The following is a 13178-nucleotide window of genomic DNA, read 5'->3' on the forward strand; positions in this document are numbered from 1 at the left end:
TTAATCTTACTATTAACATTGACATCGAATTCATAAATTTTTTTCTTAGTTTCAATTAGTCTCTTAAGCGCTTCCAAAAATTCAGATTATAACGTAAATTAAATATAGGAAAGAATGAGACAAATATACGAAATTGGGAATTGATTCGAATTAGGTGATATACCTCCGCATATCGATCCTTAAATTCAGCCAGCTCACTCGCGAGAGTATTTTGGTTGTCCCTTGTGATGAGCAAAGTTGCTCCAACGTCGTCATGTTCAGCCATCAACTGTGCCAATCTCAATTCCGTTTCCGCCAGTTTTGCCGTCAAACTAATAATTTGTTCGTGTTGTAATCGATTTTCTTCTTTCTGCCTGTCGAGCTCCTCTGCAATCCCGTCTACCTCCATGTTTGCACTCGCTGTATCAAGAATTTATTTTTAATAATGTTGGCTCATTATAAACGAAAAACAATAATTTAGTAGTTCAAATACGTATATTCCGTGTAGGTCACCAATTATCAATATGAAGCATGTGTATTTATTTTTGTATCACTACAACCTTAATTTAATAGTAATGAACAGGTATAATAATCAAATTGCATGGTAACTAAATAGTATCTGGTAATGTCAAAATTAACTGTTATAAAATTGCTTTACAGAGATATTCTTAACAGTATAAAGGTTAAGAAAAGATGAAATATAACTAACTTATTTTTTAATTGAAAAACTTAAGTTAATATTCAAGGTACGGAGATAGTTAATGGACAATCACTAACTCTACTATAATATAACATGCACAGCTATGTAATTGATTATTTCAGTTGAACCGTGTCACATGGTTTCACATCTCTCTGGATCACCGGTGAACAATGTAGTATTGAATAACACATTTCATACTGGGTGGTCCCTAGCTATCCAATGTATAATCTTTGAGATCCATAAAATATACATACTTCTTTTTGTGTATACTTATTATTATGAATCATAACATTTTCTCAACTTGCATTACTTGTTTGCTTAAATCCATTTAAACAAAATATAATGGGCTAACTTAACATTAAGCTATACAATTATATTATGATGAAGAAAATAATGATATGAAATGTGACACTTCTCTTGAAATTTAAATGTAAAAAAAATTAAAAAATGTTATTTTCAATTGGATTGAACGTATTAATGTGAATTTAGGGAACTCGCACAATTCTACTTGTGCAAAGTATAAACAAAAATAGATTCATCTGGATCAATAACTCAAAAACTATAAGTTTTGTGTAATGCTACTGTTGCAGCTAACGAGGGTTATACGGGGTCAGCTAGTGAGAACAACTATTAAAAATAACTCTGTATGAATTGGTTGCATCAAAAAATCTTTTTTATATCTGTATCAAGGCGGTTTTGAGTTTTCTCAAAGGCAATGCACATTTATTTTCAATGCCACGTTGCAAAGACAAACTCAGCAATCTATAATATGATGATCTTGACTCTCAAGATAATTATGCAAATAAGCCAGGTATTTCACTGAACTTTACGAACGTTACAATTGACTAACCAAGTTGAGCTGCAATGTCCTTGACAAGTTTCGCTTCTTGTTCCTCCGAATTGTCGGTGTCGTGTACTAATTTCGCGAATTCCGTCCGTAAGTGTTTATTCTCGTCCTCGAGACTGTTTATTTTCTTCTGCATCATTTCAAGATTGATACTACGAAGTCCGGTGGGCGTACCGGCTTCAGAGTTTGTTTCTTCGGTGTCATTTGTTAAAATTTGGATGATCTCGGTTTTCTTCGTAAGCTCGTGCGTTAGTTGAGTGATCCTTTCGTTAGCTTCCTTCAAATCGGACTCCAAACTCGTAACCGTAGTCTCGAGTTTCTGGTTGTGCGATAACAGTTCCTTTCCAATGCGCGCGGTTAGTTCCAAATCCTTCTCTTTCTGCAAAATAGAAACACAATTTGACAATAAAATCACGTATTCGAATTCTTATAGATAAGGATGTTAATTATAATTATATTTGCTCTAATATTATATATGCTCTCTATATTTGTTAACTTTATGAAAATTGTGCGCATCAAGTATAAGGAACAAGAGCCAAATAGAAACACCATTCTTTCCTTAACACATTGAAATTTTTAAATGCTTTCGATCCTTTTATTAATTTAAATTTCATCAACATTTTTATTTTTCATAAAAATGTTAACATTATTTACAAGTAATATTAAAGCGAAGAATTTAAAAGAAATCTTTTAAAATTTAAATTTAAAATAATTTTTTAACTCTAATCTCTTTTTTCCTGTTGATCATAAAATTAATTTGATCAAAACAAGTATATGCAAAGAATTTTTACAAATTATGATATTACTGGACCGAATAGAAATTTAAATTCGATTAGATTACTCTGCCCATAAATAATAATGTTCTACCGAACACACATAATAATGTTCTATCGAACACATCGATTGCAAAAGAACTATTTCCTGACACTAACTATACTCCGTTTAATTACTGCTGAAAGATGAGTATAAAAAGTTACAAGGCCGTAAAAGTAATATATACATCATTATTATAGACGAATAAAGTGTAATTATTTTGATGAGCTCTCTGTAAAATCACAGTCAAGAAAGAAATGTTTCAATCGGTCCATTAACCGAAGGATTCGAGGACATCAACGTTGAATAGTTCATTTGATGCAATTTTATTATATAGATGTTGAGGTATTAGTAGCTCCAATGAAGTTTAATTGGGATTTTAATTTTACGAGATAATATAGTCTTGAAGAGTTATTGTAATCAGGATGTTTAAAGAAATCGATTTTTCTGCATTTCCCTAAAGAATAGAATTTTCAAATGTGACCATAAGATGATGTTTCTTGATTCTCAAAATGGAAGATATTATATTAGAAAATTTCCACGTGGTTGCTGCAATAAGTCTAGATTTATTTTATGTACACCTTTGAAACAATTGCTAGTACAGTTGCTATGATCAAACAAAAATATTTCAGATAAAAGCGAAAAGATCGATACCCATTCTTCTTCAGGAATAATAAATAGACCTTCGATCTTTATGCAAATTTTCAATTTTATACGCCACTTTACAAAAATTAGAATTATGGAAAAGTTTGCTTCGTCAACTAAACGACTACTCCTTGTAAAAACAAAATGAAGATGGTACCAGACCTTGCTAATTAATAAGTTTTCTTATTTTATAAAGGGTGTTCCAAAAACAGTTACATATGATGTAATATAATAATAACGGTGAATATTAGACTGTGGATACTTATGTGGATATCTCAATTTTTGATGATTATATCATAAAATGCAGGACGAGGAGCAAATTAAATTTTCCAATTAGAAAATTCCTATAGTTTCAACAATCGAGTGGAAATATTATTAATTATATTTAATATATATGTCGTTTCATATTTAAGAAATTGTGTTAAAATCTGATAAAATCAGTTAAAATCTAACAAAAAAAAAGTGAATGAAAAGTTTTTGTAACAAATATAATAATTAGACTACGAATTTTATGCACTTTTGGCAAGAATGATTAGGTGAAATATAAAACTGAAGACATTACATGAATTTGAGAATATCTTTATATTATATGCAACTTATTAAAATGACTACAAGGGGAAAGATATTTTGATCAGACTTACGTTTCTTACAATTAACTTGGACAATTTTTATTTCGCGTAAAACTCCACAGTCTAATAATAATAATGATTAGCAATTTCCATTTGAAACGGCGCACATGCAAATGTACGTTCCTTCACGACCACTCGAACAACTGAAATTAATGTCCCCATTGTTCTGTATTTTCCGTACTTTCGAACGGTACACTACTCTTAACATCACCCCGTAGATATGTCAATTACAAACTGATGTAATTTACCTCTTCCAGAAGCCGTGTAACTGCTTCTATGTCATTATACGTCTTGGTCATTTGGCTCACCCGGCTGCTACATAGAACTGAAAGGAAAAAAATAAGCAGCGTTGTAGTGCACTATAACAATAATATAATTTCATAATGAATCAAATCGATAGAAACTGACATATTATATACATATACGTAAAACGATTGGCAAGCTGGTATTTGGTAACGATGAAGCAGTACAATCAAAGTAACGTAACGGGAGCGACAAAAAATTAAGTACGTGAAATTCACAGTAATTTAATTTAATCTGTATACTAACTTAAATAGCATTCGTAACTAACATTCTGTCCTAATAATACTAATTGATGTACAATTTCATGGATCGAATTTACCATTATTTTTAATACGTTTGCAATTATAAAGCGCGCCGTGGTTTAATTGTGTTCGTTGGCGTTGACATAAAAATTACGATAAAAACATTGTTATTTCAGTAATTAACAAATTCGAATCACGGACTTTGTAAGATTGATATATTGTATTTTATTAATTCGATGTAAAATCTGTAGTCTGGTTAAAAAGCAACCCTTAGTTTTCAAAATTTATTGAAAAATATCCGACAAAATTGGTGCGTTAAAGGTGTCCAGATCGTTTCAAATATCATCTATACATGTACAATTGATAATTTTATAGATACCAAGCCTTAAAAGTAACTAAGGTGTGTTGCTTTATGACGACGATAGACTGTAGTTATATAGACCTACTGTAATTTTTAGAATTTGGATTAAGAAATTATTCTCTCAATTATTTTCTATGAAAGAGTCTTCATCATTCCGGCAATTTTTTTTTGGTGAACTTCATATTAAAAATTTATTACAATTCCATTTAAAATCAATTAATTTTTTCTATTAAAACTCTGTTGTAATTAAAAATTTCTGATTTCTGTTATAAATATATGCTAAAATTTTAATTTCTATTAAAAAGAATGCAAAAATTTAAGTTTCTGTTGAAACTCTATTATAACTTAAAATTTAAATTTCTATTAAAAAAAAAACTATTATAACTATTATAAAATATACTATTATACTATTATAAAATTTTAATTTCTATTAAAATTCTATCATAATTTGAAATTTTTAATTAAATTTCTATTAAAAATCTATCATAATTTCAATGTATAATAAAAATTCGTTACAATTAAATTTTATATAAAATATATAATCAATTTCATCCCTATTTAAAATTAATTCTAATTTAAATTTCTATTGAAAATGTAATAAGACTAAATTCTCTATTAAAAATCTATTGTAATTCTAACAATTCATTAGAATTAAATATCGTATTAAAGACTGTTGCAAAACGAAGAACGTGAAACCTATCGATTTTAACCGACTCTCTAGATTTACTGTTTCTTACTACGGTTTCTTACTGTACAATTATACAAATTATATACACTTCCATGGGAAATCATTGAATAAATTATATAATTGAATACTAAACTTGTAGAAAATCTAAATAAATTGAATCTTCTCATTTTTAAGAGGCAATGCACATCAAGTTACGTTTTACTGCTCGGCACAATTTAGCTCGGCAAATTTTAAGTTAGAATTCGTTAGTGAACAAGTGAAATTTATCGAATAGTGTTATGAATTTGTTTCTTTAAAAAGGCATAGAGATATATTTTCGATAAAATAGTAAGATAATCGATCAATAACACATCCAATTTTGGCGATTTACCCTAAATGGATCACAGATTTATTTGATTCGAATAAGCATTTGGAATATTATTTTTATCATACTATTTTTTTATCCACGTGGAATATTATTTTTTCGAGATACAGCATGCTGATCAACCGTAAGAAAAATATAAAGAAAAAAACGTATTCGCTTCGACCCAACCATTGCACAGTGTGATGAATCGATAATAGAATAATCAGATCGTGTAAAATATGAGGATATTATTTGGAAGAGTTAATAATAGGTTGAAAAACTTACAATTAACAATAGGATCAAGAAACCTTGCATACTATAACGATTATAAGAAAACGTATAATTTTTTCATATTATTTAATTGGTATCGTATGTGTGAGAAGTATGTGTGAGCGTTTCCATTAATAATCATCATTATCAATTGGCATATGATTGAAAAATTATAAACAAAGGAGAGTTGAACCATTAATATATTTTGTCGTTTTGTGTCACTTGAATATGTGAAACGTGAATACGAAATCTCAACAAAATATAACATTAATATTAACGATTAATCGCTTAATAATCACTCTTTGCTTGATCATTGTATCGCATCTTGCGATTAATAATACATTGCGTATTCAAATATCGAATCACAAATAATTTATGGAAATTTGTATCGTATTATTTATTATTACTAATCTGAGTAATACCAACGATTGAAAATGTTATTTAACACAATATTTTTATACATTTTTACTAGAACCATCGGAGAAGTCAAATATAGACAAAACAGGAGAAAATGTCTAATAAATGTCACATTGTTTTTTAATTATTGCAATGTGCAGCAATGTCTACTTTCTAGCCTCTAAAATAACAACGACAAAAAAGAATTTTATAGCTTCCCACAAGTAACATCTCGAAGTAACACTTTCAGTGAGAAAGTACAAATAAATGACAATGTTCATTCTTGCTTTTTCACCTAGTATAATTACCTTAAGTGTAATTTGCTCGTATGATTTACCTCCGGAAACTAATTTACAATTTCAAACGACGTTTTTAAAAATATTTCTTATACGTATCTGGTTTCCTCGAACTCGCGGTTCTAATCGATTATTTGACTTGCTCGAATCGATCGTATCAAAACACCGATCGGTAATCACGTTACAGGTCGCGGTAATGGTCGTTGCGTTTCTCGAGCGTAGCAGAACTTGTTTGACGAACATATTACTTCGGTTCATGCGACAAGTTCAGTGCAGTAATTAATAACTCCCTGCATAGAACTGTGTGCACACAGTCGACTACAAGTAATCTGATACGCGAGATTTATTCGACTTCCCGAGCATCGATATAATTGCTATAACAAGGTATCAAACTGCACTTCAAATTAATCTCCTTTTGTAAATTATATTCACATTTTTCTCCTCCAAACGAATCCTTCCGTAGATCGTATTCAACCTTTTGCAAATCGAATTAATTCTTTTAAAAGGTCTTTACAAATTAATGGTTTTTTTACAAATGAAATTCACCCTTTTGCAGATGAAATTAACTTAGCAATGAAGATCGTTTGCTTGCAATGATATTTATTTTAGCATGAAATAATGAAAATTATTTATTTATGTACATTTCTACAAAATTAATCTTGTGGTAGAATTTAAAAATTTCTATTCAAGATGTTATTTTGAAGTCCTTAAATTAAATAATTTGAATTATTTTATGCTAAGTGCATAAATTCATATTAAATCAATAAAAGACAGCCAATTTTGAACTGTGAGAGGGTTAATTTTATTTGGAAAAAGTGAATATCTATAAAGGTGAATGGATTAATTTGAAGTCCAACGGTGAATATGAGCTACGAAAAGATTCATTTCGAGTGCAAAACCTACATTAGCGAAACAATAAACGGTAGAAATTAATGTCAGACGTCGAACTAATTATAACATTAACTATATCTTGTCCAGATCGATAATTAATGATTACATTCTATTGAAAGCTTGCATTAAAAAGTTCTATGCAAGTGCTGAGAAAAACGTACGGACAACTAAACATTCGATGAATTCAATTTATGCAAAATGTTCAGTTATGATAGTAAAAGCGATATTTTTCTACTTAAAAGCGTGCGTAAATGGTCAGAATTGGCGTTGCTTGCGATGCACTAAATTCGCAAAAACAAAATAACAATGAAGACAAATTGTAATTATTCGATTGCGAATTTTTATGCGTAACAAAAATACTCTACACTAATTACAAGATACAGGAGCTACAGAGACATTTGTTGTATGGTTACTTCTATTAAGTTGATATTAATTGAATGATCGAATGGTGTGAATGAAGTGAGAAACGATTGAAATTGTTGAATGTAAAATTGCGTGCAAAAATAGCGTAGTAACTTATGTTTACATTTCGATACTATATTTAATAAATTGATCAAATGTTATTACTAACACTTATTTTAATCATTGTAATAAAGCGACAATAGCGCAACAGTACATATTTTTAAGGTCTTCAAATGTGTTTACCGCTTCGTGTTCGATCAACTCATTTTTTGTCGTAAATACATAAAATTCATAGCCTAGTAATTACGCATCAAATGCATAATTATTTATATACGATGACGAAATGGGAAAATTAAATTTCTTAAACTAGCATAGCGTCTATACAAAGCACGTCGGTCACTTTTTTCCAGTGAATTAGACTTTACGTAAGAGACGGCAGCCATATTGAAACCAGCGGACGTAAATGCTTTTCGCGGTTTCTTTTTCATCACAGCATTTACATAATTCAATATTTATCACACTTTTTACTACGTGTTTTCGATAGACACAGAGTATACGTTTATCCTAAATAGGAAAATGGCCGACAAAGTGAAATCGATGGACTGCGAAATAAATAAAATATTATTATGATTATTATTATTCACGTAAAAGCTGCCTAGAATGGAAATGTGCTGATTAGTAAAAGTCCACTGACAGAATTCGTGAAAGGGATTCGGGATCAAGAGAGATTTATTGAAAATGACTAAAAATATTTGTTGGCAAGTTGATGCATTATACACTAAATAAGGTATTATCGTTATTATTATAGCATAAGAGATCGAAAGAGGGAATGAATTATGATTTTACTACCACGTGTTTGGACGGTGGTACACATTTTTAATAACAAAAATTCGCGATACCGACAGTCGTTTTCTCAAATTATTTAATTGATCTGTGTTATATTGTGGTATACAATTAGTTTTGTGTCTGCATTGTTATTATTAATTATATTTTTGTTTATTTCCGATCTCCTATTACTATTATTCAACTGATAAAAGTCCGTGAAATGGTTTCAAGGTTGACAGTGATTTTTAAAAGCTTCGCTATCGCAATTTGTTTTGCTTATTGAAATTACCAAAAGTATTCGGCAAATCGATGGACCACGCATTCAATAAAATAAAATTATTATTCGCGTGGAATATTCGTGCGATAGAATGGAATCTGCCGAACAGTAAAATTCCACTGCAGAGGTTGTGAAAGGGATTCAAGATTGAAGGAGACTTTTAAAAGCTCCAGTGTCGCAATTTGTAGCAAAATGGTGCTTTTCTGATCGTTCTATGCGACAGCACAAAATGGCTGGTACAAGGTCAAGTGCGAACTTTCGGAGAAGAAACAGGGATACTAAAAGTCGAATACCGTACTCAAATGAGTCATCTACGAATACCAAGAAAAGACCGAGATAACTCGCGACGCTTTCAGCGAATGAATGCGCTGCATCCGCTTTTCCTTTCGAATTGCATTCAACGACGAGCAATCAGTTTTCGACGATTAGTAATTAGAAAGTTGCCATCCGAATCGTTGCAATTACAAGAGTTTCGGCACTTTGAGAATTACGTATCTTCTTTCTGTTTCGATGATTCGAAGAACTGTGTACCGAAAGATTTATCAAATGTTCCAAACAAACATCGATTTTTCAATTATTCCGATGAAATGTCGGGTTTTCAATTATTTTAACTAAACGTCGACTATTTATTTAGTATAAATGAGACGATCACTTTTCAATTATTCGAACAAAACGTTGATCTCTTAATTATCCCAAAGAAACGTTGATTTCTGAATCATTCCAATGTGTGTGTGTGTGTGTGTGAAACGTTGACTTCTCAATTATTCTAAAGAAACTTCGATTTTATAACTATTTCATACAATAGGCGATTTTATAATTACTCTACGAAAATGTCGATCTTTTTTTATTAGTCTAAAGAGACATCGATTTTTCCAATTATTCTAAAGAAACGTAGATTTCGGATGCGCAAAGTTGAAATTATTAAGAATTATTGCAAGAATTATGCGATGATTATTCTAATGTATGTATACAAATTTTTCATTTAATTAAATATTCTTGCAAGATAAAATCTGATTAAAAGATATTTCATACAAAAGTTTATTCTTTTCTCGAGGAGAATAAAAATCTGTAAATAAAAATATAGATTTCCATTTTAAGAGACGAAGTTACCCTCCACGGAAGCTTCAAAGTGATCGACAAAAAATATAGAAAGAAAATATATATATATATATATATATATATATATATATATATATATATATATATATATATGTATTAGAACAATCTCGCTAGTTCTAATGTTGATAGTTTCCGAGTCGACAAAATAATTGTTCATGGAGTTAGTCTATTTTATCAGATACTACACGTTTACGGATCAAAATGGGACACTCTTGACCGTGGTCTTCGCATACCACGGACAAGAAGTGTCTAGTTAGTAACCGAAGAAAACATGCCTCTGAGGCATACACTCCTCAAGGAATGTCGTCCGACAGCTACCACCTAGAGCTGCATTTAGTCAGTTGGAATTTTTCGAGATAATGAACTCGTTTTCACCATCAAGAAAGGGAACGAAGCTTCAAGCTGTAATAACACTTCGAACGGGATAAGTTCTATTTTTGTGTCGTATAAATGTTCGACGTTAACAAAAGCGAAACAGCTGTTCGTTTCTGGTTTCTTTCGGTCAACCCTTTCAATGTTTAGTCTATACATGCTACGGGCGAGAGCCACCACACTGTTGAAACAGTAGGTATGTATATTTGCATGTTCTCTCACGTTCTTTTTAAATTTATCCTATTTTACGTGAAATCATTGTATTCGTTAATTATTAAACGCTGCGGATTTAATGCAATTACGATAAAAATGAATGCATAGATCAAATGCAAAACAGCAGAAACATTTATACAATTTCAAAATGTTCTTGTGTCTAATTGTTAATAAATATCAATATAGTTTCTACATCTTGTAATTAATGAAGATAATTTTCATTTTGCATAAAAATCCGCAGTTTAGTAATAACTGTGCCGCATATTTGGTAATAATGTTCGATTGTCGTATTCACCTGTTTTGAAAATGATGTAGTTTTAGAAATTTAGTTATTAGAATTTAATTATCGGGCGCCTCACTGTAATTTAATTACAGTAAATTCTCCTTAATCGACGCTGAGATCGTGCACAAAAATAATCTTGCGGCTCGTTTTTATAGTTGTTGACAATCAGTAACTATAAAAACGAGTCGCAAGGCTCGAATAATCGTATCTCCTCTTCCCAAATTGTCCACTTTTGTGTACAATCTGAGCGTCAGTTAGGGAGAGTTTATTGTATACGTTTGGCACCACATTTTAGAATAAGACACATAATCCTGATGTTGTTGCTACATCGGCATCCGTACAGGAACGGTTAAAAAGGTGCAAGTATGATTTTCACTGTCAAAAAGTAGTCGCTTATGTCAATTTCCTTTGTGGAATTGTAGAAGTCAATTGGGGAAACGTCGCTTACACGCGGATGCTGCAAGAGAACGTGATAAGCTTTACAATCGGACGACACGTCGAGTTGAAGTGCGTGTAGTGATTTCTAAAGATCGGTACAAGGCTGTCGATATAACGGATCGCGGATAGTACATCGTTTTTATCTGGTGACCTGACAGAAGCATTTAACCGTATCACACTCATCAAATTAGGATAAGCAATAATTCTGCAACTTTTGGCATTGTATTTTTTTATTCTGTTTTTTTTTGTCGTAGTGAATTATATTTATTACCGCTTGTCACTTTACACTTACTTTTGTCTGTTCTATATCTGACACTTTCTATCTTTTTTTTTTTGTAATATAAAATGAAATTAAAAATATTGGGATTATGGCTTGGATTATTTCTCAAATGAATATGATATTAATTCTTTTTCTGAAAAGTTTTATTTTTACTTTTATTTGAGAGAAGGTATATGTACAAACTGTTTGAGCGACCAAAATCAACTGAGAGACCGGCAACTGAAAATCGCCTGCTTTATATCCCCTTTTTGGTGCGGTCTTCTCCACCAATTAAAGACGGTCATTCATCGCGTCTTACATTGTATACGATACTGTTTACAGTATCTAACGATACAGTTTACATCACTGTCGATGCTCGCTGAGGGAACCGGCGGAAACGTAATCTGATATTTTCGAATCTCAGTCCTAAGTAAACTATAGATTAATTTCTGTGTCCGAGGCTGAAGTTTCTTTTTCAACAAAAAATAAAATAAACAGCACTTTATTAGTGGCATTGTTATTTTTTTACAGTTAATTTGCGAAATCCTAATTTATTACAATTTTAAGCTTAATGGACTTGCACTAATTGCCTTCTGAGCCCTCCATATATATGGCCAATGAAACAAATTTATCGAATAAACTCTCCATAAATGTATGGAGTATGTATTTCATATATTTATCGTGGTATGATTCTTTTCTATGAAATTATAACAGTACTGACAATCTGTCAAAAATAGGGAATAGAGTGTAGGAATACTTTTTACAGCGACTGTATACTTAACAGACGAATTTCGTAGCTGCGGAGGCAAAGAAATTTACCAGAAATTTTCTGGCGAGAGGGATGATCTTTGGATGTACTCTTGCGAAAATGTGAGAACCTTTTAAAAGCAAGTTGTCGGTATACATCCTTCAGTATTTACCGCGGAAGGATCATGTTGCGGGGCGAACAGAAATCTCGTTACACCGTCGTGTAAAAGCTACGGCATCGGGCTACGTCATCGCTGCCAGAGTTATCAGAAGTTCAGATGATCCCTATTGGAACCTTTGAAGTAATGAACTCTAACCTTTCGACGCCGCAACGTACAGGGTGGTGTCCGACGTTCTAAATGTCTGCTGTTATATTTACTATGCGGCTGTGGATCACCTTTCATATTTATTCAGGAAGCAAACGTAATACAGTCACTTCATAAATGCTTGCGAACACGATCGGTTACCAAATCGTGTTTTTTTTTATTTAAAAGCGTGCTATCGTTTCGTCGCGGAGTGCAGAAATCATATCAAGCGACTCGTGTTCAGAGCTGCGTGAAATTACGACTGGATTACTCAAGAAATTATAATAACGAAGTAATTTAATTACATTATAATCTGTAATTCGGATTTCCGTTCAATTAAATTACAATGTAATTCGTAATTGCAATTGGAGTACGATTATAAAATAGTAAGTAATTGAATTACATTGATTACAAAATAGTAACCAATTGAATTACATTGATTATAAAATAGTAACCAATTGAATTACATTAATTACAAAATAGTAAGTGATTGGAATTACATTAATTACGAATTACGATGTAATTGAATTAAAAT

At 31.1% G+C, this 13178-nt stretch overlaps 1 protein-coding gene across 9 annotated transcripts in view; it reads right to left on the reverse strand.

Annotated features, from left to right (window-relative positions):
• milt (trafficking kinesin-binding protein milt) overlaps positions 1-13178 on the reverse strand; it is a 102231-nt gene that overhangs the window by 5492 nt on the left and 83561 nt on the right. For all 9 annotated transcript variants that reach the window (XM_033468073.2, XM_033468072.2, XM_033468074.2 and 6 more), the window contains 3 exons: positions 3862-3938; positions 1530-1905; positions 164-399 (listed from right to left, as the gene is read on the reverse strand). In XM_033468073.2, the coding sequence (XP_033323964.1) occupies positions 164-399; positions 1530-1905; positions 3862-3938 (689 nt within the window). The remainder of the gene's footprint in view (positions 1-163; positions 400-1529; positions 1906-3861; positions 3939-13178) is intronic.

This window comes from Megalopta genalis, chromosome 12, assembly GCF_051020955.1.
Source record: "Megalopta genalis isolate 19385.01 chromosome 12, iyMegGena1_principal, whole genome shotgun sequence".
In the NCBI taxonomy this organism is placed as follows: Eukaryota; Metazoa; Arthropoda; class Insecta; order Hymenoptera; family Halictidae; genus Megalopta; species Megalopta genalis.